Source organism: Loxodonta africana, chromosome 2, assembly GCF_030014295.1.
Source record: "Loxodonta africana isolate mLoxAfr1 chromosome 2, mLoxAfr1.hap2, whole genome shotgun sequence".
Taxonomy (NCBI): Eukaryota; Metazoa; Chordata; class Mammalia; order Proboscidea; family Elephantidae; genus Loxodonta; species Loxodonta africana.
In genome coordinates this window covers 200,555,427-200,579,821 of record NC_087343.1, presented here as the reverse complement: position 1 = coordinate 200,579,821, position 24,395 = coordinate 200,555,427, and the positions used below count along the sequence as shown (strand labels likewise).

General features: G+C 45.1%; 1 protein-coding gene across 4 annotated transcripts in view; it reads left to right on the top strand.

The window, feature by feature from the left end:
- ADAMTS2 (ADAM metallopeptidase with thrombospondin type 1 motif 2) overlaps positions 1-24,395 on the top strand; it is a 311,700-nt gene that overhangs the window by 161,482 nt on the left and 125,823 nt on the right. For all 4 annotated transcript variants that reach the window (XM_064279254.1, XM_064279255.1, XM_064279256.1 and 1 more), the window contains exon 4: positions 11,728-11,930. In XM_064279254.1, coding sequence (XP_064135324.1) covers positions 11,728-11,930 — 203 coding nt within the window. The remainder of the gene's footprint in view (positions 1-11,727; positions 11,931-24,395) is intronic.

Genomic DNA, 24,395 nt, shown 5'->3' with positions numbered 1-24,395 from the left:
AGGATCTAGGTACCTCACAGTATCACCAGCCCTTGGTTTTGCTCTCCTCGGTGCTCAGCTCTGCTCTCCTGTGGGTTGATGTCATTCCTCTGGCTCACATTTTACCAGCTTAGCAACCCCAACTAGAAGGGAAGAAAGCACACCTCCCCTAATACTCCAAAAATGGTTTTCCTTGGCTTTCAGTAGCCTGGCTGGGCCCTGTGGGTGCTCCTGGAGCTGGGTTGCAGTAGGATGGCTCCCCCGAACCATATGGACTGGGAGTGGGGAGGTTGGCTCACCAAAGGAAAGTTAGGGAGTAGTCTCCTGAGGAGGGGAAGGTCCAGTATGCTGCTGGGCTCCAGATGGCACCCTTCCCCTACCTGAGGGCCAGCAGGGCTGGGCAGGCCAGACATCCCATGCCCACCACCAAGGGGCATTCGTCCCTTTCTGTCCTGGGAAGCCTGTCTGGGGCAGTTCCACAGAGGAATCTCTCTCCAAGCATTGGGAGGTCCAGTGCCCATGAGGAGGCCCCATTCCTTGGAATGTAAAGAACGCCCAGCTCTCATCTCTGAGATTCAGTGCAGCTGGTATTGATGCTGTCCTGATGGATGAGTGCTGCGGGTCTGCACTGTCCAGAGCACCTCACTACTCCACTGCCCCACCTTGAGTCGTAAAAACAACACTGGATGAGCTGTCTGTTGGAGCTGGAAAAATTAATTCAAATTCAGTAATAAAGTTATAAAGGGCTGGAACAGAATGATCATAATGAGCCGCTTTTAATAAAGCTTACCAGTGGGGCTCTGCGCTGATGGCCCCCGTGGGGATGAGCTGCTCTCTGCCGCCCAGAGCATCTGAGGAGCCTGCCTGCTTCCAAGCAGGGCTTTGCGCGGTGTCCTGATTATGCTTCTACATAAACGTGTTTTATCTTAATGATCATCTTTAGAGGAATCTGCAGTCATGGAGGGATTGTCTTTTAGTAGTTAACAAATGGAGGACGTGGCTTTCGTCCAGATGACCTTCCCTGGGTGGGGGTCCTGGTGTGCTCTGAAAGGCTGCTGGGCCATGGAGTATGGCTGCCCTGGGCCTGGCCAGCAGCCCTGCAGGGGGCCCAGCAATGGTTGCTGGGTTGGAGTTCTGGCCTGGGCCTTTGCTAGCACCACGGCCTTAGGTGAGCTCTGGAAGCCCTTCTGTGCTCATCAAGGTGGCTGTAAGGGTTTAAGCTTTGGAGACCCTGAGCACTCATTCATTTGGTTGATGGGGTTGGGCAGCAGCATGGTGCCACATCTAGGTTGGGGAGCAGTATGGTGCCACATCCAGGTTGGGAGCAGTGTGGCCCCTCACCTGGGTTGGGGAGCAGTATGGTGCCTCATTCAGGTTGAGGAGCAGTGTGACACCTCATCCGGGTCAGGGAGCAGCATGGTACCTCATCTGGGTTGGGGAGCAGTGTAGCACCTCATCTAGGTTGGGGAGCGGTGTGGCACCATATCTGGTTTAGGGAGCAGTGTGTCACCTAGTCTGGGTTAGGAAGCAGTGTGACACCCCGTCCAGATTGGGGAGTAGTGTAGCACATCATCCAGGTTGGAGAGTAGCATGACATCTAGTCTGGGTTGGAGAGCAGTGTGGCACCTCATCCCAGCTGGGGAGCAGCATGGTGCCTCCTCCATGTGCAGGGCACCTCTGTCCATCAGCCCTCGTGCTCAGTCCACGGAGCCCAGGGGAGTGTGAAATGGCCCAAGGGGCAAGGGTCATTCCAAGGAGGGGACAAAGAAACAGTACTGGACTTGTAGTCCAAAGCCTGCCCTGCTCAGAGTTCATCAAAAAGCATTTAGATATATTTTCTTCTAGTACATTTATGACTTCATTTTTATCACTTCAAGTTACCAATCCACCTGGAATTTGTTTTCGTATAAGGTGTGAGGTCAGGATTTGATCTTTTCCCCTATGTGTCTAACCAGTTGTCCCAACGCTATTAAAAAAAATTCTCTCCATAATCCTCTTTCTCTTTCCTGTCCTTTTTCCCTGTAATGAGCAGTCATTCCAAGGTAAAGAGTATCTTTTTGTTAGTCTGTAGTTTTGCAAAATGAGTGTCATCCCCTTGAGTGTGTGTATTTTTAATTTATATAAATAGCGTTGCATTATACATCTCCTTTTGGTTTCTTACTTTTTGCACTCGGAGTTCTGTTTTTGAGATCCATCTGTGTTGATGTCAAACTTCTAACCTTTGCCTAGCACTGCATGAGGTGTACCCGCCACATTTTGCCTCTTATCTCTCCCGCTGATGACACCTAGGTTGCCTCCAACATCCCTGCCCCCTAAGCATTGCTGTGATGAACAGCTCATAATTTTCTCCTCGGGGACCTGTGTGAGCATGCCCACTTGCTGAGTCCAGGGGCCTGCAAAATGGCCCCTGAGGCAGGGGGTCAGCCTGAGGAGAGGACTGGGATATCCTATGTTGCTTTTTGTTAGCCACTGTCGACTCATGGTGACCCCATGCACAACGGAACGAAATGCTGCCTGGTCCTGTGCCATCGCCATGATGGGTTAGGTAGGGATTGGACAGTTGTGATCCACACGGTTTTCATTGGCTGATTTTCGGAAGTAGACCTTTAGGCCTTTCTTTTTAGTCTGTCTTAGTCTGGAAGTTCTGCTAAAAGCTGTTCAGCGTCGTAGCAACAAACAAACCTCCACTCACAGGAGCACTGGTGGTTGAGCATGAGGTGCGTTGGCTATGAATTGGGCCCGGGTTGCCCACATGGGAGGCAAGAATTCTGCCACGGAACCACCATTGCCCCTGGTATATCCTACATCTTTAGGATATGGACTCAGGAGTGAAATTACTGGGCCATAAGATGCTATTACAAGTAATTGACTAAGTCATGCCAGATTACCAGATGTCCACACCAGGTCCACATCCACCAGTGACCAAATCACTCATTTGTAAAATGCCACTTCTATCATTGACTAATTTGCTTTATGCTCAACTGAATATTTTATTATTTGATCAGCTATTTAAAGTTTATATATGAGTGAATACAAAAGGTGATTATTATTAAACTGGAGGACAAGAACACTCTGGCTATGTAAGGAGGGGCAGCACTTCCCCATTGGGTGGAGGCTCTGGGAGGAGTGAGCTGGGTCCTAGTCTGACCTCCTCTTTTCTGGGAGGTGACGAGGCCCTTCTGGGGAAGTCATAAGCAAGGCCATGCATGAGTCTTGGAAATGCAGGGCTCAGCAGAGGTGAGCACCTGCCAGGACAGAGGTGTGGATCAGGTACTGGACAAACATCAGAAACATGGTCAGAGGGAGTGGACTGCTCTGCATTTTCAGCTTCTAAGCTCACCATAGCCTGCCTACCTCTAGCTTTCAGGGGACAGCTGAAAACTTCTGTGAGGGATATGCATGTCCTCAGAAGCTCAAAACAAGCCAAGTACAGATGAGAATCTGGGCCTACCCCTCCTGGGCTTCTGATTCTGGGGTGAAAAGGATGACCCCATGGAAGTGGAGTCTAGGTGATAACAGCCAATCTCTTGAGTCACACTGCTACAGGATGGCTCAGTTGTCCTTCACACTGGTGCACAGCTATCACCCTGGGATCGCCTGTCACCATCCTCCAAGGGATTTCCTTCCTATCCCTTCCCTCTTGGGTCTCCTGTTTTTTATATCTCATGTCTTCCCCTTTCGTGATTTACTCTTTCTGTTTGGTGGAACACATCCTTCAGAAACTTCTTGAGAAAGGATGCTTAACAGGTAAATCTTTTGAGAACTTACATATATGGAAATGTCTTTATTCCATTTTCATACTTGCTTGAGGGTTTATCTGGATATAGAATTCCAGTTTGGAAATTTTTTTCCTTTAGACTTTTGAAGGATTTGCTCCATCTTTCCCTTTCCAATGCTGCTCTTGAGAGGTCTAAAGCCATTCTGATACCAATCCTTTGTCTGTGGCCTATTTTGTAACCTGCTTCCCAACCCCCAACTCATTCTCTATGCAAGGTTGTAGACTCTTCTCTGTATTGTGAGATCTCATGATGATGTGCAGTGATATGGGCCTATGTGGGTCTATTTTTATCTACTGTACTGGGTGGGTACTATGTGGTCTCTTTCACTCTGAGACCATTCTCTCCTTCTGGAAAATTTTCTAGAATTATTTCATTAGTAAATATCCTCTTCTCTGTTTATGGAAGCATTTGTTCTATAGATGGTACACCTCTGGTATCATCCTCTACTCATCTCCTAATTTTTTTTTCGTTTTCTTTTTTTTCAAGTCTTTATCTTATTGTTTTACTTTCTGGAAGACTTCTCAACTTTTTCTTCTCAGTCCTTCCACTGAATTTTTTATTTCTGCTAAAATGTTTTTAATTTTAAAGAACTCTATTTTTCTCTGAATATTCCTCTTAAAAATAGCATCCTGTTTTGTTTAACGGATATATTATCTTCTTTTAGCTCTCAGAGAATACTCATGATAGCCTCCCCCTTCTTGTGTAGTTTCTGTTTCCTCCATGTTCTTCTTTTTTGTTGTCTTGTTTTATCTTGGACTCCATCTGCCATGTTGGAGGCTTCCTTCAGGGGACTGGTGATACTTGGCTGTCTGCCTGCTCATGTGTATGAGAGAGCGATGAAAGAGAAGACTGGAAGCTCAGTGATTATAGGTTGGGGAAACTGTGGACAGTGATGTTCTCTTTTGGTCAGATTCCCCAGAGAAGACCTCTCCAATATCCTGCCCCAGAGGCAAAGGTCTGACTGCCAGCATTCTGGGAGAAGGTCGGAAAGAAGGCTGGGGTCTCAGCATTCATTTAGTCCTCCTGTTTTTAGTGTGCTACCCATGCCCTCGCTTACACCTGGTGCCCCAGTTCAGAGACCCTGTTTTCTACCCTTTCCAGAGAATGAGACTCCAGACCAACACCAATGTGGAGGAGGGGTCTTTACTATGGGCCACAGGTTGTGGGGAGGGTATTTGACATTAACTATCAACTAGTACTACTTAGTATTTCAATTTCCCCTTAACCCCCATTTCCAGAGATACTTGATGCCATCAATTTTGAACCTTTGAAGGATTCTTTGATGCAGACTGGGCAAATCTAGGCTGTCCTCACTGCCAACGTGAGATTCAACTTTCTGGGACATATCAAGTCTGTTACCACGTGCCCAACTTTCTGTTACTATTCCTTCTCCTGCTCTCCCTGTCTGTGTGGGATTATGCCTTGAATTAAAAATCCTTTTACTAAACTTTTAATGGGGCTCCAGGAAAGAGCTAAATTGGATGTTGCATCTAATCTGGTATCTTTACCCAGAAGCCCTTCATATATTAATGCATGCTTGGATCTGTTTTTGGATTTTTCATTTCTGTTGGTCTTTCATGACATTAGTATGTCTATGTTCTAATTAATTTAATTTTATAATATGTTCCATTAATTTGAAAGATAAGCACCCCCTCATTATTATTATTTTCAATATTTTCTAGCTATTCATACATGTGTGGTCTTCCAGATAAACTTTGGAATAATTTTATAGGGTTTTAACAGTTCTTTGGTGGGGATTGTGTTAGATTTATATATTAATTTGGAGGAGAATCAACTTCCAATCCAGGATCACATCACTGTGTCTTCGCTTACTGATGTCTCCTTTTGTACTGTTAGAAAGTTTAGATGATATTATATTACTCTTTCTGTTTTGCCTTTATGCATTCATTATTTTCTATTTATTCTTAGGTATTTTGTGGGTTTCATTGCTATAGTTGATAAACCCTTTTTCCCACTCTATTTTCTAGCTGGTTATTGCTATATACGAGAAAGTTATTGATCTTCACATACTTATTCTGCGTAAGATGAGAAGTACCTATTCCTTGTAGGTTTTGTAAAAACTTTTCTATAAAACCTCTGGGCTTTTCTATGACTACTTTTTCAATTTCTTCTAACGTTATGGGTTTATTCAGGTTTTCTATTTGAGCCAATGATTGGAAAAATATTTGCTATTTATTTGAGGCTTATTAGAACTGCATTTTTAATTTCCAGTGTTTCGGGCTTTGAAGGGCTTTCTTTTTATTGTCATTTCTGATTTTAGCTCATTGTAATTAGTGATTATAGACACGGTTTTTGAGAATTCTTTCGTGTACTCAAATTTGGAATTTGTTCCATATGTGTTTGAGAAAAGGGCATGCTTTCTGGAGTTGGGTTTAAACATCAAGTCTAACATATTAATTCAAGTCTTTCCTCTCTTTACTTAATTTTTATCTAATTCATCTGCTGTTTTCTGGGGTAAATGTATTAAAATGCCCCATGTAACTGTGACTTTGTCTACTTCTCCTTCTATCAGGTTGAATCTCTATTATGTGCGCACAGTTTTTTAACTTTTATATCTTCCTGATGATTTTTTTTTTTTTTTACCAGCTGGTCTCCTTTAATGCCTTGGAGTATACTTAATCTCATAAATATTATTATGCCCAGTTTCTTTTTGTTGGCAGTTACACAGCTTATCTTTCTTCACTCCATTCGTTTTAACTCCTTCTGGGTCATTTTGTTTTAGTCGTGCCTTGCGTTTGTTTTTTTTTTATAGCTGGGTTTAGTTCCCGCTCACACTCATCTGCCCACCACCATATTTTTGCTCTTATTTCCCCAGTCTGGCCTTCCTTGGCCCTGCTGCACCTGCCTCTCCTTGCAGCACAGCTCCCAGCTCAGGTGTCCTCTGAGGAGGGCCCTTGACTCCCCTCTGCTGGGCCATCTGCTCCCATTGATCCTGCTGTCTTCCATGGCTCCTACCCCACACAGTGCTGCCATTCCTTATGGGACATTGGGGGAACTGAAGCATGCATGACCTTGTGGCCCATCCTTAGGGGCCTTTATCCGAATGCCCAAGCAAATCTGTAAATGAGATTAGAACCACATATGGAGGTACGTTACATGAAAGAAGAGATTGGGATGTTATTAGAGAGAAATCAGGCGGTGGGAGAGCCTATATTAATTTAGGATAAAATAAAGTGGTGATGTTTCAGCTGATTGCTGAAGGATGAGAGGAGGTCAGTCCAATGAGAAATGAGGGAATGAACATTCCAGGGAGGGGGAACAGCAGAGTCTTCTGTGCTCAATGAGCAGCATACTTCCCAAGGTTCCAAGCATCCACCACTCACATCCAGGGCTGGGCACACAGTAGATAAGCAGGGAAGGCTCTGTTGGGGAGGAAGATGGGGTCAAACACAGCCCTGCCTTCTTGGAGCTCTGTATCCAGTGGGGAAGCCACTGGGCTTTGGCAAGAGTCTGTAGGGGGTCTGTCAGCCCCAGGCCCCAGCCTCCAAGAGGCCTTCATGGAGGTCCTGCCAAACCTCATGGATGGGCTTAATTTGGGCAGGAGGAGTATAAGACGACAGCCAAAAGAAGGCCTGGGGTCTAAGTGTACACAGGGAACAGCGAATACCCTGGGGGCACTTGGACCTACAAAGCGTCACCTGCCACATGAGGCTCCCGAGTTGCTTAGAGACTCAAGGCCCCAGTTTTCTCTTCTGCAGGGTCATCGTGCTTCTTTCTACCAATTTTGGTTTCCCCCAAATCAACCCTTGGTGTTGGTGATGTACAGGGGCTGCTCTGGGGCATGTCAAGAGTGTTGGAATCTGAAGAACTTGGCTCCAATCCCAGCTCCTCTTTCTTGTGCTGTGTGTCTTATCAGAGTCACTTAATCTTTCTGTACCTCAATTTCCTTGATGCTAGACTGGGGCAACAGTGAGGATGGTGAGGAGCCTCCTCCTCGGTGTGTGGATCAAATGCTGCTGGGGGTTACAGAGCTTTATCACTGCGAAGGGCTGTGCACCTTCAGAGACTCAATGTGGCAGGCTGCTTCTAGGATGCTGACAGGTGCAGAGCTCAGGTACGTCAGCTCAGGCGTATGAGCAACTCTCCTTTCTGTGGGGCCAGTGGTTCCTCTCAATGGCGACCCCTTCAGGATTCCCTTGTGGGATTCTGCCTTCTCTCATCACGTCCTCTCCTGTCTATTGATTGACTGTTCAAGTGAGCCTTTCCATTCCCCCTAGAAACTCTAAGACTGGGCACTGCTCTTGGATGCTCTTCCTGCTGTGTCATTCTTTGCTTAAGACATGAGTAAAGGAAGCCCTGGCTGCCATCCAAAATGGTCCCCGAATACCAAGGAATGCCAAGAATTAAAACATTCATTGGCTGCATATTTGAAACATAGGATCTGCCTCGGCCTGCTGGGGCATGACAACTGTGGGGTCTCCACTTTCTCTCATCTACCATCAATCGGCACCCCAAAGGGACCAGTGATACCTCCTTGTGGGGGACGCGGCGCACAGAAGAAAGCAGGAAGGCAGCATCCCTTTCTGGCTTTAGCAGGAGACGGGCAGCACTGACAGCTCATTTTCCAGGCCGGGTCCAGGAGTGAGCAAAGGAGCAGAGGGCTACATGAGCTCTTTGTCACCACACTTGGGAGGACAGCTGTAGCATGTAGGCAGCCCCAGAGGAGGAAAAGAGAGTGACAAATAGCCCACTCCTCTCCCAGAGAGACAGATAGAGTGGAGCAAAGAGCCTTTAGACCAGGTAGGCACCCTAGCACAGGTGGGAAGGCCGTCAAGGGCATCACTTGGAAGCCTTTCCAGACTCACATGGGAACCTGCCACTGGCTGTTGGTCCCTGCAGCAGGACTTGTCTTGAGGGACAGGCCTGCTAGGACCAGGGTGTGGGCAGATCTCTGCATGGCCTGGGCTCCAGGATCAAACCCACAGTGGGGAAACGGAGTCATATCCAGGCCTGACACCCCAGGCCCAGTGGGTGGGGATGGGGAAGGGCAGCTGGGCTGAGGTGTATGTGGGCTCAGACCTGGAGACATGGCAGACTCCACTGACCACTCCCTGTGCCCTGCTTGGTCTGAGCAGGTTTGAGGCTTCTAGGGTCCAGAAACAGGGCAGGGCTACCACCTGCCTAGTGACGTGAAGGACCCTCTTTTCCTCTCCTTATTGCTTTGCCCTTGGGCTTTGAGGCATATCTACAGGGTCTGAGCCTTGGGGGTAGGGCGTTCTAGAACATAATGTCCACTTGCTTTTCAAAGTTACTCCAAACAATAATCATGATTAAAATTATGATAACAATAACAATTATGCTTGGGGTAAAATTCATGCTCCAGTCTCATGACAAAGCCTGTATAAAAACATCTCTAGAAAACTTGGCTGTTTCTAATGAGTCTGTGACAAACAATTGAGTGAAGAGCTGTGCTTGTTCAGCAGAAGCAGCTTCAAGATGTGCCCACCTCACCTCTACCCAATGGCAGCCCTAGCACCCCCACAGGAAATGTCTGGAGAGGTCAATACGGGGTTAGGGTTGGGGACACTCTCTGATGCCTCTAGAGGGCAGTGAGGGTGGCAGGCTGCTGGGCTCCACGTATCCTGTCTCCAGGCACGGCGTTCATTCTCCTCCAGCTGATAGTCACCACCCAGGCTGGCCCTATCTTCTCATTTCTCAGGAGAAGCTGGGTATTCCAGATTTTTTTAAACGTAAAATCTCCCAACTTCCAAATACTGTCAAGCAAATAAAGTATCTCTTAAAGGCCCTGTGGTAATGGCCAACACCTCTGTGGTCTGGTTCTGCCTGTGGGCCACTGGGTGTGACTCCTGGCATGATGGGGGTGGAGGGCAACTGTCCAGCCTCTTCCCAGGGAACAATTTTTTATGAAAATTACCATCTTTCTGCTTCCCAAGGTGGTTTTGAAGGTGAGCTGTTCTTGCTTCTTGGAAATGCAAAGAAATAAATGTGTAAAAATAGAGTAGCAATTCCTCAAAGCCTCTGTCAGGTTTACGTCTCCAGTGCCTCCTCTGGGAGCAGCCAAGATGGCCCTGAATCACCTCCCAGGCAGACAGCAGAGTGCGCATGAGCAGCCCTGGGCAGCACCTGCTGTGGCGCATGAGGTGGGGGTTGAGGGTGCACAAGGACCCCTAGAGGAACAGGAATCCAAGCAGCCCCACAGTCCAGCCTCCACCTGCTCTCTTTTCTGTCAAAGCCCTCACCCCCTGCTTGTCATCTCCATTTGTCCCTCATGGTTTGTGCCCCACAGCCAGGTTGCAGGTTTGAGCCTCAGACCTAACGATCAGTGTCTTATCTGAGCCTCAGCCGCCCAGCCATGAGACAGACTGCAGGGTGTAAAGGCGAGAGCTCCTGCCTGAGAGTCTCCCCATCTGTAGAACGGACTCACCGAAGACCCTGTTGTCAGCACAGAATGAGCAGATGTGTGCTGAGGGCCAAGGGTGGAGCATGTTCTGTTTCCAAGGCCCATCCTGTGCCACTATGACATAGAGGGAGTTCCTGTCCCTATCCCTAGAGAAAGAAGCAGATAAGAGACTTTGAGGAGAAATAGGAAGAATTGTTCTGGAAGATTCTTTGGAGAGGAAGGGGATCTCCCACAGGTGGTGTAGGGGTATTGACAGCTTAGCTTGGCTCTCCCTATTCCACCTCAGCTGGGTAGGACAACACTACCACCTGAGTTGGCAATGTCGCTATGAACTCAGCAGGGCAGGAGTCAGTGAGGACCCACCCAGGGACTGCCACTGAGAAGCAGGACCCTGAGGCCAGGGACCTGCATGGACATGGAGACCAGTCATCAGGGGGAGCTTAATGGACAGTGGGAAGTGTGGTCAGGGGCAGCCAGCAATACTGAAGACCAGCCTAGTCATTCCAGCTCCTGTCCTGAGAGGTGGGGCAGAGGAGGGCTAGGGACTGGAGCTGGTCCAGGGTGGGCTCCAGGTCCAGTAGAAAAGTACAAGGCAACTGAGGCAGAAACTGCAGCTATGCAGATGGGTGGGCCAACATCCTGGGGCTCTGAGCCTGATGAATCTCCATGCCCCAGACTCCTCAGCTAAGACTCCACTCCCCAGACTGGCAGCCCAGCGTGGGGCCAGTTTCCGAGGCTGGAGGGGCTGGAGGGCAGCACCTACCCAGGGCAGATGGTGGGGTTGCTGTCATAAGAGAGGCTCCCCCTGGTCCCTGCACAGTTCATTCAGGAGCCCCTGCTTCTCAGCACCTGGGACAGGTGGCACAATTCACCAGGGAACACAACAGGGGTCAGGGGGTCCTGGCCCAGGGGTGGGACAGGTGGAGCTGACCTGGAGATGAGGAGCAGCTTCAGCAGAGGGTTGGGACGAAAGTTTTGGGAGGGGAGCTGGGGCCCGAGGAGAAGACACACTGCCTTGGCTGAGCCTCACTTTCCCCATTGTAACAGGGGCCACCTGGGCGACCAGCCTCTTGGCAAACTGGGGATCTAGCCTGGAGTGTGTGAATGTGTGAGTGTGGGGAGTGAGCTGATTCTGCCCACTCCCATTCTTGCGGGTCCCAGCTTCTCCCTCGTTGTGCCTGCTCTGGGCTGTGTGATTCTGGACCGTGGCGCAGCTGCCACAGGAAACAGGGACGTCAGAGGGCCCTGTCCAGGGCCACATCTGTGCATGGAGGTCACCGTGAGCCCTGCTGTGGCTGGAGTCTCCACCAGGCGCTTGGGAATGAGCCCAGCCCTGCACCCAGAGGTGGTGGCTTGAGTGCTCCTGGCTCTGAGCCAACTTGGCACATTGCTGCCCACTCTGAACCTGTTTGTTCTTCTGTAAAATGGGACTACAATGCCCTAAAGTTACTGTGAGCTTTCAATATGATGGTGGTCGTGCTGGCATCTGGCAGGTGCTGAGTGGCATCTGAGTAGGGTTTTTGTCCTGCTGTGAGGTCCCTGGCGAGCCCATGCTGCTGCTGAAGACTGTGTCCTCTCTCCTTCCAGGAGCCACTCTGGGCAGCCTGGACAGCCTCAGCCAGGCCCTGGGGGTGCTGGAAGAGCGAGTCAACAGCTCAAGGCGGAGGGCACGGAGGCATGCTGCAGACGATGACTACAACATCGAGGTCCTGCTGGGTGTGGACGACTCTGTGGTCCAGTTCCATGGGAAGGAGCACGTGCAGAAATACCTGCTCACGCTCATGAACATCGTGAGTGTGGGGCTTCCCAGGGGGGAGAGGGGGTGGGCAGGGCCAGCAACTCATCCTGAACAGAGAGCGACACAGGTGGGTCAAGGCACCTATGCCTTCTAGAGGAAGCTTTGCTGCCTACCAGGTTTCCTTGTGACATCTCAGGTGAATGATATCTACACAGGGACACTCTATAAGGCCCACAAGTGAGAAAAGCTGAGCTTTCATGTTAGGCATCCCATTTACCTCATTGAATCTCAGTTTTCTCATCTGTAAATTGGGAGTAATTCTGACTTGGCAAGGCTGTTTACCCCCAAGGCAGTTTTTTCCCACAAATTCCAGTCATTTGTGTACCATTTTTCTTCATTTTTGCCATATCCACATTGTAACTGGACTGTGTATTTTCCTGTAAACCAACTGACTTTTTTAAAACTTCAAATCATTTAAAAAGGAAACATCCTTTTACCTAAAAGTTACCTAAAAAGTAAGCTAAAATGTAAAGCAATGTTATTCAACTCCAGCTAAGTAGTCCTGCTTTCTGAAGGCTCTGAACCACAGCTTGCATTCTGTTAAAAGGGACAATAGTGAATGTTCAAGGGAGGGGCAGACAGAGAGACTGACACCCATCCAAAGCTACTCCTTGAAGTAACAAAAAGAGTTGAAAGGATATTGAAAAGGGAATTGATTTCTTCCTATGATACTGGACTGTTTAGTGGGGTGTCTGCATGTCACCTAAATCTTGGGTACCAGTGACACCTGCCCTTGTCTGCCAAATGCTGAGGAAAGGAAGGGCCACCGCTACCCACTTCAGGCCAATCCCTGGCAGGAGGTACAAGGATGTCGGCATGTGGATCCAGGGCAGTGCAGGTGTGTGAGATCCTTCCCTCACTCTGCCATGTACATAAGTCGGCACCTGGCCTTCAAACGTAGGCTGTGCTTAGACTTAAAGACTCTGGATGAACTCCTGGCCCCACCTTCTCCAGGTGTGTCATTGGGAATGTTATTCCTGTCCTCTGAGCTTTGACTTTCTCTTGAAAATGGGTCCATAATTTCCATCTTGGAGGTAGTTAGGATTGAATGAGATAAAGAAGATGAAAGTGATTTTCAGTCTCTAAATAAAATGCAGTTTTACTCTGATAAGGAGTCATTCTTGAGAAGTAGGCCAAGGACTCTGACTGAAGTTGGGACAACCATGATGAGTTCTCCGTGAAGCTAAAAAAGAGGAAGAAGAAGAAGAAAACCCATTGTTATCGAGTCTATTCCGACTCATAGCAACCTTATGGGACAGAGTAGAACTGCCCCATGGGGTTTCCAAGGAGCGGCTGGTGGATTTAAACTGCCAACCTTTTGGCAACCTTTTGGTTAGCAAGCATACACTTAACCACTGGACCACCAAGGCTCCTTGTGTGGCTGGTGCAGGCAAATTCTCCTTTTCCTGGTATGGAAGGTCCCTCTGTCACACATATGATCGAAGGAAGTCTAGAGCTTTCTCTTGGTTTTACCAGTTAACTTAAATTTATTCATTTACTCCCTACTGAGCCAGCTGTACCCCATTTTTCCTGAGAAGTATAAAAAGCCTTAAATTGACATAAATTTTATCATACTGAAGGATTATAAGTGATAAGTCCAAGTAGGGTGAGAAAGAGTAGCTGGGCTGTGTCTTTCTTCTACGTAGTACAGATGTGCGCTTACTTATTCAGCCAACGTGGATTGAATGTTTGCTTGTCCTAGGTACAGCAGAGACAGAGGGTCAAGGCTCCTGGAGCTCAGGGAGACACAGAGAGGAGGTCTATGCCTCTAATCTGAGCTCCACCTACCTCCTCAAGAGCACAGCATGGACAAGGAAGATAAGGCGTGGCGGTGGGTTTGGCGTGTGGGGTTGCCCTGATGATCAATACCCTTTAAGGCTCTATGTCGTTAATGAGAGCTTTGCATACCTGGGAGAATCTGGGGGCTGATCTAAGCATGCAGGACCCTTTGGTGATCTTGTGGAGGATAGTGTTGAGGAAGCATGACTATTTCAGAAAGGATGACCTTCAAGAACAGGCCTGTCAAACAGAGCTTTCTATGATGGTGGAAATGTTCTAATTCTGCATTGTCCAACCACTCGTCTCCTGAGTACTGAAAATGTGGCTAGTGCAACTAAAGAATGGAATTTTTTAATTATTTAATTTGTTCTAATTAATTCACATTTCAATTTAAATAGCCAGTGTGGCTAGTGACTACCATATTGGACAATGCAGCTGAGAAAGATTTGTGCACAGCAGGACTTCCAGCTGTGCCCTGCCTTTGAACTTGAGGGAACAAAGTGGTCTAGACTGCGGTGCAGACAGGACCTGGGCACAGGGCCTGAGCGAGGCCTTGAGACCCTGAAGGGGCTGGCTCCACCTAGAGCTGCAGCCGGGATCCTGACAGCCCTGGAAAGTCTGGCTGGGGCACATCTCCATCCCCTTGTCAGTCCACAGCTGGTTGTGGGGCTTTCCAGCAGCAATGTGGTGAACAGATGTGGAGGCAGCTAGCCTGGACTCTACTCCAAAGGAGGCTTTTGATTGGGTGTGCGAGCCCACAGAACCAGGGCTGACCGTGCTGGCAGTGCCCACAGCCCAGGGTGCCCTGGGGCAGGCAGGTGCTCACTGAGCCATCAAGGGCCTGGCAGGAGGCTCTGGTGGAGTCCCAGTGGCAGGGACCCAGGGAATGTAGACCCCGCACAAGGGAAGAAGAGAAGCTGAGGGTGAGCTGAGCACAGGCTTGGGCCTCTCAGCCTGATGTCCCACCGCTGGTAGCTCTAAGCTGCCTCAATTTCCCTCATGGTCGTCACACTGGATGATTTCTGCCTGCAGGACTCCCTTTGGGGTCTCTGCATGGGCAGAGCCTGGGGCTAGGATGTGGGGTCCTGATATGGTGCAGACAGTTAAACTCATCTCATCCCCTCCACTTCCCAGCCCTGCAGTTAATTTGGGGCTGTGTGGCTAGTTTTGTCTAACAGTCTGTGTGAAAGGAAGTGACATGTGCCACCTTTTGGCCAAGGAAGTTAAGATCCAGCATGTTCCCTCCATCTTTCTCTTTCCCTGCCACAATGCCTTGGAAGCCACATAGGCTACAAGATGGGGCAAGACCACTCAACTTTATTGGACTATAATGTGAGCAAGAAGAGAGCCTTCATTGTGTTAAGCTACTGACATGCTGTAGATTCTCTGTCACTGTGTCATAGCTTATCCTATTCTGTCGAATGCACCCGGCTTCCATACATACATTTAACAGATATTTATTGGGTATCTACTGTATGTTACCGCAGTGAGCAAGACAAGTCATGGTGCCTGTTGCCATGGGCCTGCATTCTGGTGGGGGAATACAGACAATGTTCCAGTAAAAATATAAATAAGATTATTTCAGATAATGATAAATGCAACAAAGGAAATAAAGTAGGTGATGAGATGAAGAAGGGAGAAATGTTGGGGAAGGTGAGCCACTTTATACAAGCGGTCAGGGAGGCCACTCGAAAGAAACCACATTGGAGCTGAGACCTGAATGATAATGGGACGACTGTGGGAAAAGACAGGATAGAACGTTCCAGGCTGAGGGAACAGGCATGCAAAAGGCCCTGAGGTAGGAGTGAGACCAGCATGGTTGAAGAAATGAAGGAAGGCCGATGTGCTGAGCAAGAGGCGTAGGGGGCAGGAGGGGAAGTCAGAGGCAGGAAAGGCCTTCTAGAAGTGGAAAAGCATTTGGATGTGACTCTAAGGACAGTGGAAAATCACTAGAGGCACCACTTTGTTCCTCCATGAGTGCACAAGACATTTTTTTCCTGTTCTCCATCTCAGACTCACTGGAGGGGGAGAAGAGTTGTAAATGTTTGCTAAGCACTTCACTGGAGCCACCCAGGTGCATAAAGGGTCTCACAGTGTTCAGGCCTTCCACCAACCCATTTCGGCACACACCAGGCAGGCCGTTTCTGTCTTTTCTTCCTTAAATCTAGAAAAGTAACATTGTTTATTGGAATACCATACTTAACACAATCTATTATTTATCATGAAAAATTAGAATATATTTATACTGGTATGTGAATGTTTTCTCCCATCAATTATTTCCTTCTGCCTTGTTTTAGTGATTGCATAAAATTGTACCTTATAATGGTAGCATACTTTTTTTGTGTGTGTATGCTTTAAGTGAAAGTTTACGGCTCACATCAGTTTCTCATACAAAAAATTATACACACATGGTTATGTGACACCCTAGTTGCTCTCCCTGTAATGTGACAGAACATTCCTCCTCTCCGCCCTGTATTTCCCGTGTCCGTTCAACCAGCTCTTGTCCCCCTCTGCCTTCTTATCTTGCCTCCAGACAGGAGCTGCCCACATAGTCTCATGTGTCTACTTGAGCTAAGAAGCTCACTCCTCACCAGTATCATTTTATGTCTTATAGTTGGCTTCGGGAATGGTTTTAGTTTTGGGCTAACAGAGATTCTGGGGGATACATCCTCTGGGGTCCCTCCAGTCTCAGTCAGACCATTAAGCCTGGTCATTTTACTAGAATTTGCGTTCTGCACCCCACTTGTCTCCTGCTCCATCAGGGACTCTCTGTTGTGTTCCGTGTCAGAGCAGTCATTGGTGGTAGCCGGGCACCATCTAGTTCTTCCGGTCTCAGGCTGATGGAGTCTCTGATTTATGGGGCCCTTTCTGTCTCTTGGGCTCATATTTTCCTTGAGTCTTTAGCGTTCTTCATTCTCCAGGTGGGTTGGGACCAATTGATGCATCTTAGATGGCCATTTGCTAGCTTTTAAGACCCACGATGCCACTCACCAAAGTGGGATGCAGAACATTTTCTTAATAAACTTTGTTACACCAATTAATGTAGATGTCAGCTGAAACCATGGTCCCTAGACACCCACCCCTGCTACTCTGTCCCTTGAAGTGTTTGGTTGTATTCAGGAAACTTCTTAGCTTATAGTTTAGTCCAGTTGTGCTGACTTCACCTCTTTTGTGTGTTCACCTTCCCTTCAAGTAAAATAATTTTTGTCTACTATCTAGTTTGTTAATACCCCTTTCGCTTTCTCCCTACCCTTGTAACTATCAAAGAATGTTTTCTTCTGTGTTTCACCATTTTCTTGAGTTCTTATAATAGTGGTCTCATACAATATTTTTCCTTTTGTGACTGACTAATTTCACTCAGCATAATGCCTTCCAGATTCATCCATGAGATGTTTCACAGATTCATCGTTGTTCTGTATCACTGCATAGTATTCTATTGTGTGAATATACCATGATTTGTTTATCCATTCATCTGCTGTTGGGCACCTAGGTTGTTTCCATCTTTTTGCTATTGTAAACAGTGCTGCAATGAACATGGGAGTGCATATATCTGTTCGTGTAAAGACTTTTATTTCTCTAGGATATATTCCAAGGAGTAGGATTGCTCAATCGTACTTCTATTTCTAGCTTTTTAAGGAAGCACCAAATTGATTTCCAAAGTGGTTGTACCATATTACATTCCCCCCAGCAGTGTATAAGTGTCCATTCTCTGCACAACCTCTCCAACATTTATTATTTTGTGTTTTTTGGATTAATGCTAGCCTTGTTAGGATGAGATGGTATCTCATTGTAGTTTTGATCTGCATTTCTCTAATGGCTAATGATGGTGAGCATTTCCTCATGTATCTGTTAGCTGCCTCAATGTCTTCTCTGGTGAAGTGCCTGTTCATATCCTTTGCCCTTTTTTCAGTAGGGTTATTTGTCTTTTTGTTGTTGAGGTTTTGCAGTATCTTGTAGGTTTTAAAGATTAGATGCCGATAGGATTTGTCATAGCCAAAATTTTTTTCCCAGTCTGTAGGTTGTCTTTTTACCCTTTTGGTGAAGTCTTTGGATGAGCATAAGTGTTTGATTTTTAGGAGCTCCCAGTTATGTAGTTTCTCTTTTGGTGTTTGTGCATTGTTAGTGATGTTTTGTATACTGTTTATGCCACATATGAGGGCTGCTAGTGTCCCTATTTTTAACTCTATGATCTTTATCATTTTAGGTTTTATATTTAGGTCTTTGATCCATTTTGAGTTTGCTTTTGTGCATTATGTGAGGTATGGGTCTTGTTTCATTTTTTTTGCAGATGGATATCCAATTATGCCAGCACCATTTGTTAAAGAGACTGTCTTTTCCCCAATTAACCAACTTTGGGCCTTTGTCAAATATCAGCTGATCATAAGTGGATAAATTTACGTCTGGATTCTCAATTCTGTTCCATTGGTCTATGTCTCTATTGTTGTAACAGTAACAGGCTGTTTTGACTACTGTGGCAGTATAATACTTTCTAAAATCAGGTAGTGTGAGGCCCCCCACTTTGTTCTTTTTCAGTAATGCTTTACTTATCCTGGGCCTCTTTCCCTTCCAAATGAAGTTGGTGACTTGTTTCTCCATCTCATTAAAAAATGTCAGAATTTTGGTCAGAATTGCATTGTATCCATAGATTGCTTTTGGTAGAACAGACATTTTTTACAATGTTAAGTCTTCCTATCCATGAGCAAGGTATGCTTTTCCACTTATGTAGGTCTGTTTTGGTTTCTTGCAGTAGTGTCTTGTAGTTTTCTTTGTATAGGTCTTTTATGTCTCTGGTTAGATTTATTTCTAAGTATTTTATCTTCTCAGGGGCTATTGTAAATGGTATTGATTTGGTGATTTCTTCTTTGAAGTTCTCTTTGTTGGTGTAGAGGATTCCAGCTGATTTTTGTATGTTTATCTTGTACCCTGAAACTCTGCTGAACTCTTCCATTAGTTTCAGTAGTTTTATTAAGGATTCTTTAGGTTTTTCTGTGTATATGATCATGTCATCTGCAAATAGAGATACTTTTACTTCTGCCTTACCAATTTGAATGCCTTTTATTTCTTTTTCTGTCTTAATTGCTCTGGCTAGGACCTACAGCTCAATGTTGAATGAGTGTGGCGTCCTTGTCTGGTTCCAGTTCTCAAGGGGAATGCTTTCAGACTCCCTCCATTTAGGATGATGTTGGCTGTTGGCTTTGTCTAAATGCCCTTTATTATGTTGAGGAATTTCCCTTCCATTCCTATTTTGCTGAGAGTTTTTATCATGGATGGCTGTTGGACTTTGTCAAATGCCTTTTTTCATAAATCAATAAGATCACATGGTTCTTATCTTTTGTTTTATTTATGTGATGGATTACATCGATTGCTTTTCTAATGTTGACCCATCCCTGCACACCTGGTATGAATCCCAACTTGGTCATGCTGAATTATTTTTTTGATATTTTGTTGATTCCATTGGCTAGAATTTTGTTGAGGATTTTTGTATCTAAGTTCATGAGAGATATTGGTCTGTAATTTTCTTTTTTTGCGGAGTCTTTACCTGCTTTTGGTATCCAGGCTATGCTGGCTTCATAGAATGAGTTTGGGAGTGTTCCGCCCTTTTCTATGCTCTGAAATACCTTTAGTAGTAAGTGGTGTTAACTCTTCTCTGAAAGTTTGATAGAATTCTCTATTGAAGCTGTCAGGGCCAGGGCTTTTTTTTTGTTGGAAGTTTTTAAATTACCTTTTCAACCTCTTCATTTCTTTTAAGCTTATTTAGTTGTTCTACCTCTGTTAGGTAGGTAGTGTGTTTCTAGAAATTTGTCCATTTCCTCTAGGTTTTCAAAGTTGTTACAGTACAATTTTTCATAGTATTCTGTTATGACTCTTTTAATTTCATTTGGGTCTGTTGTGATATCGCCCATTTCATTACCTATTCTGGTTATTTGCTTCCTTTCCTGTTTTTCTTTTGTCAGTTTGGCCAATGGTTTATTGATTTTGTTTATCTTTTCAAAGAACCAGCTTTCGGTGTTGTTAACTCTTTCACTTGTGTTTCTATTTCACTTAGTTCTGCTCTAATTTTTATTATTTGCTTTCTTCTGGTGCCTGAGGACTTCTTTTGCTGCTCTCTTTCTAGCTGTTCAAGTCGTAGGGTTAATTCTTTGATTTTGGCCCTTTCTTCATTTGGGATGTGTGCATTTATTGATATAAATTGACCTCTGAGCACTGCTTTTGCTGTGTCCCAAATGTTCTGGTAGGATGTGTTTTCATTCTCATTTGATTCTGTGAATTTCTTTATTCTGTCCTTGATTTCTTCTATCACCCAATAGTTTTTGAGCCAAGTGTTGTTTGGTTTCCATGTGTTTGATTTTTTTTTTTTTTCTTCCTTGCTTTTTCTATTACTGGTTTCTGCTTTTATGGCATTATGATCATAAAAGATGCTTTGTAGTATTTCAGTGTTTTGGATTCTGTTAAGGCTTGCTTTATGGCCTAATATGTGGTCTATTCTGGGGAATATTCCAAGTGCGTTGGAAAAGAAAGTATACTTGGCTGCTGTTGGGTGGAATGTTCTTTATATGTCTCTGATGTCAAGTTGCTTGATTGTAGTAGCATTTAGATCTTCCATTTTTTTATTGAGCTTCTTTCTGGATGTTCTGTCCTTCACCAAAAGTGGTGTGCTGAAGTCTCCTACTATTACTTTGGAGCTGTCTATCTCTCTTTTCAATACTGTTAGAGTTTGTTTTACGCATTTTGGAGCCCTGTCTTTGGGTGCGTAAATATTTATTATGGTTATGTCTTCCTGGTGAGTTAACCCTTTGTTTATTATATAGTGTCCTTCTTTATCCTTTGTGGTGGATTTTACTTTAAAGCCTATTTTCTTAGAAATTAATATTGCCACTCCTGCTGTAATTTGATTGTTGTTTGCTTGATATATTTTTTTTCCATCCTTTGAGTTTCAGTTTGTTTGTGTCTTTAAGTCTATGATGTGTCTCCTGTAGGCAGCATATAGACGGATCATGTTTTTTTATCCATTCTGCCACTCTCTGTCTATTTATTGGTGCATTTAGTCCATTTATATTCAGCGTAACTATTGATAGGTATGAGTTTAGTGCTGTCATTTTGATGTGTTTTTTGTGTGTTGTTGACAGTTTCTTTGTTCCACTTAATTTTCTGTGCTGAATCATTTTTCTTTATATATTTTCTTTTCCTCTTTTTCATTGTTGCTAATTTTGTATTTGCCAAACCTCTATGTTTTTCTTGTTTTTTATTTTGATGAGTAGGATTTTTGTTTCCTTTGTGGTTACCTTAATATTTACCCGTATTTTTCTAATTTCAAACCAATGTTTTATTTCTTTGTATCACCTTGATTTCCTCTCCATATGAAAGATCTATGACTACATTTTTTTAGTCCCTCTGTTTTGTTTTAATGTTGTCATCTTTTACATAATGACATCTCTGTTTCCCTGTTTTGAGCATTTTAACTTTGATTTATATTTTTCTGATTTCCTTGTCTTGGTTATACCTGGTTGCTCTGTTCTGTGTTCTAGTCTTGGGTTGTTATCTGATATTATTGCTTTTCTGACTGGAGGACTCCCTTTAGTGTTTCTTGTAATTTTGGTTTGGTTTTTGCAAATTCCCTAAACTTCTGTTTGTCTGGAAATGCTCTAATTTCGCCATCATATTTGAGAGACAATTTACCTGGACATGTAATTCTTGGCTGGCAATTTTTTCCCTTCAAGGCTTTATATATGTCATCCCATTGCCTTCTTGCCTGTATGGTTCCTGCTGATTAGTCCAAGCTTGGTCTTATTGACTCTTCTTTGTAGGTGACTTTTCGTTTATCCCAAGCCACTCTTAAAATTCTCTCTTTATCTTAGGTTTTGGCAAGTTTGATTATAATATGTCTTGATGACTTTCTTTTGGGATCTACCTTGTGTGGGGTTCATCTTTCACAAAATCAGGGAAGTTTTCTGCCAACAAATCTTCAACAATTCTCTCTGTATTTTCTGTTTTTCCCCCCGTTCTGTTACTCCAATCACTCGTAGGTTATTCCTCTTGATAGAGTCCCCACATAATTCTTAGGGTTTCTTCATTTTTTTAAATTCTTTTATCTGATTTTTCCTCAAATATGTTGGTGCCAAGTGTTTTATCTTCAATCTCACTAATTCTGATTCCCATTTCCTCAATTCTGCTCCTATGGCTTTCTACTGAGTTGTCTAATTTTGCAATTTTATTGTTATTCTTATGGATTTCTGTTTTTTGTCTCTCTATGGATTCTTGCAACCTATCAAATTTGTCATTATGCTCTTCTCTAATCTTCTTAAGTTCATCTATTGCTCTGTCTGTGTGCTGCTTGGCTTGTTCTGTGTTTTGCCTGATCTCCCTGATCTGTTGAAGAGTTCTGTATATTAATCTTTTGTATTCTACCTCTGGTAATTCCAGGAAATTCTGTTCATCTGGAAGATTTCTTGATTCTTTCTTTTGGGAGCTTGCTGGAGCCATCATGGTCTGCCTTTTTATGTGATTCGATATTGACTAATGTCTGCGAGTCATCAATAAGTTATTGTATTTATTTATTTTATGCTTGCTTACTGTGTCTTAGCTTCTTATTTTGTTTTGATATGCCCAAATAGGCGGCTCCAGTGAGCTAGTTTGATTATTGGTAGCTTGAAGTTCTAACGTCCTGTCATCAGGTGGTTAGAGCTGTTACTAGGTGCATGAGCCCTGAAGTCCATTCACTTTTCTTGTATGGATTCAGCTCAGGTGTCCAGATAGTTGGTCACCAAGTCTGTGGTGCATGATCTCACCTACAGTCCTAGACAAGCAGGGGTGATACGTGTAGGCACAGGTACCTGGCTGCAGTAGGGGGTCACACGCTGAGCAAGGTGGGGGATGACAATTGCCCCAGAGTGTCTGTGAGGAAAGCGTGTCCCTGTTCCCTAGAGCGTGTAGGTGGGTGGGTTTTTCAGCTGGACTATGGGCACCCAGCGCTGTTGGCTGTAAGGACTGGGAGGCACCACTTATTCTTGGACCCCTGTCGCAGGTGGCTAGAGTGGAGCCCCCAGTCCTCAGGCTGCTGATGTGGGTAGGTGAGGACCCTGCTTAATAGGCACAGCAGTGTCAAATATCACAAACCTGCCTCTCCACCATATGGCTGAAACAGTTGAAGTTAGACTTAAGATATACCCTGTTGTACTGTGCTAATTAGGGCCTATGCTGTTGAAATGGGCCCACACAAGTCTATGCAGAGGTTAAAGGCATTCAAAGTCTGTGGACCCCTTATGCCTGTGCCTAGGCAAAGGAGCTGTTTCTGCCGTGAGTTCCCGGCTTAGGGGAGCTGGCAGATTATTTTTCCCCTGTTTGTTAATTTGTTCCGTCTCCAAGGCTAGGAGAATGGCTCAGGGTGAGTGCTAGGTCCTACTTCCAGCCCAGAGGATGCAGCTGGCTGGGATCCAGTGCAGGGTGGGAAGGGAGCAGGTAAGTGGGAGAGAGGTTTTTCCCAAAGGGGTATTTTTTGATCTGCGCAGCAGGTTAAACAAACGTATTTATCTTTTGCCGATTGAGTGCTTTTGCTGATTCTGGAGGTGTGAGTAGATTCTCCATTGCTCAGTCTCTGCTGATGTGGAAAACATGTCCTGAATGCCACTGCTTGTCTCACTGTGTTTACACCAGGGGAATTGGCCTGCGGGGCACCGGTTCCCACCGGGTCAGGTCTGGCAACTCCTCGCTGCTTGTGAACCATTTCTCCCTCCCCCTGCCACTCAGTCCGATTCCTCAACTTTGCCTTTGATGTTCAGGGCTCCTCGATTGTCATAGATAATCGATTCACTTGTTTTTTCAGGTCTTTGTTGTAAGAGGGACCACAGGAAGCTCCTGACTTCTCTGCCATTTTGGCCCTACCTCTGTAACATACTTTTTATGTAATTTATCATTTATATAAAAACCGAAAAAAAAAAAACCAAACTCATTGCCGTTGAATCAATTTGGACTTAAGCAACCCTATAAGACAGAGTAGAAGTGCCCCGTACGGCTTCTAAGGAGTGGCAGGTGGATTCGGACTGCCGACCTTTTGGTTAGCAGCCATAGCTCTTACCCACTCATATAACAAGCTGATTTCCCTATTATAGGCCAGATAGGCTGCTCTTTATTTTTGTTTTTGTATTAGAAATAAAACAGTAATGTACATCCTCGCAGCTGAATCTACCACTCATCCTTAATTATTTCCTTAAAATGGATTCCTAAAAGTGATCCCTTCCTAAAAGGAATCCTTGGTCAATAGGTAAGCGCATTTTAAAGTTTTATATTCCACGGTGTTTCCTGTTAAGGTTTCAGAACGCCTATTCATGATCCTTCAGCTGTGAGGAGTACCTGTCCTTCGACCTTCTCATCACTGCCGACTCCTTTTTAGTTATGGCAATTTGGTAGCCACAGTGGAGATGCACTATTTGTTTTAAGTTGATGGTAATGAGGTTGCGTTTTTAAAAAATGTATTTAAAAACAGCAATCTTTTTTTGTGTGTGTGTGATTGGCCTATTCGTGCCCTTTATTCTATTGGGATTTTAGTTTCATTCTTGCTAGTTTGAAGAGTCTTTAGATTAAAATAGATTAACTTTGTGTCTGTCATATATGTGGGAACTATTTTCATTGTTTGTGTTTTGTTTTTTAGGGGGTGGTTTTTGACATCTTACATTTTTGCATG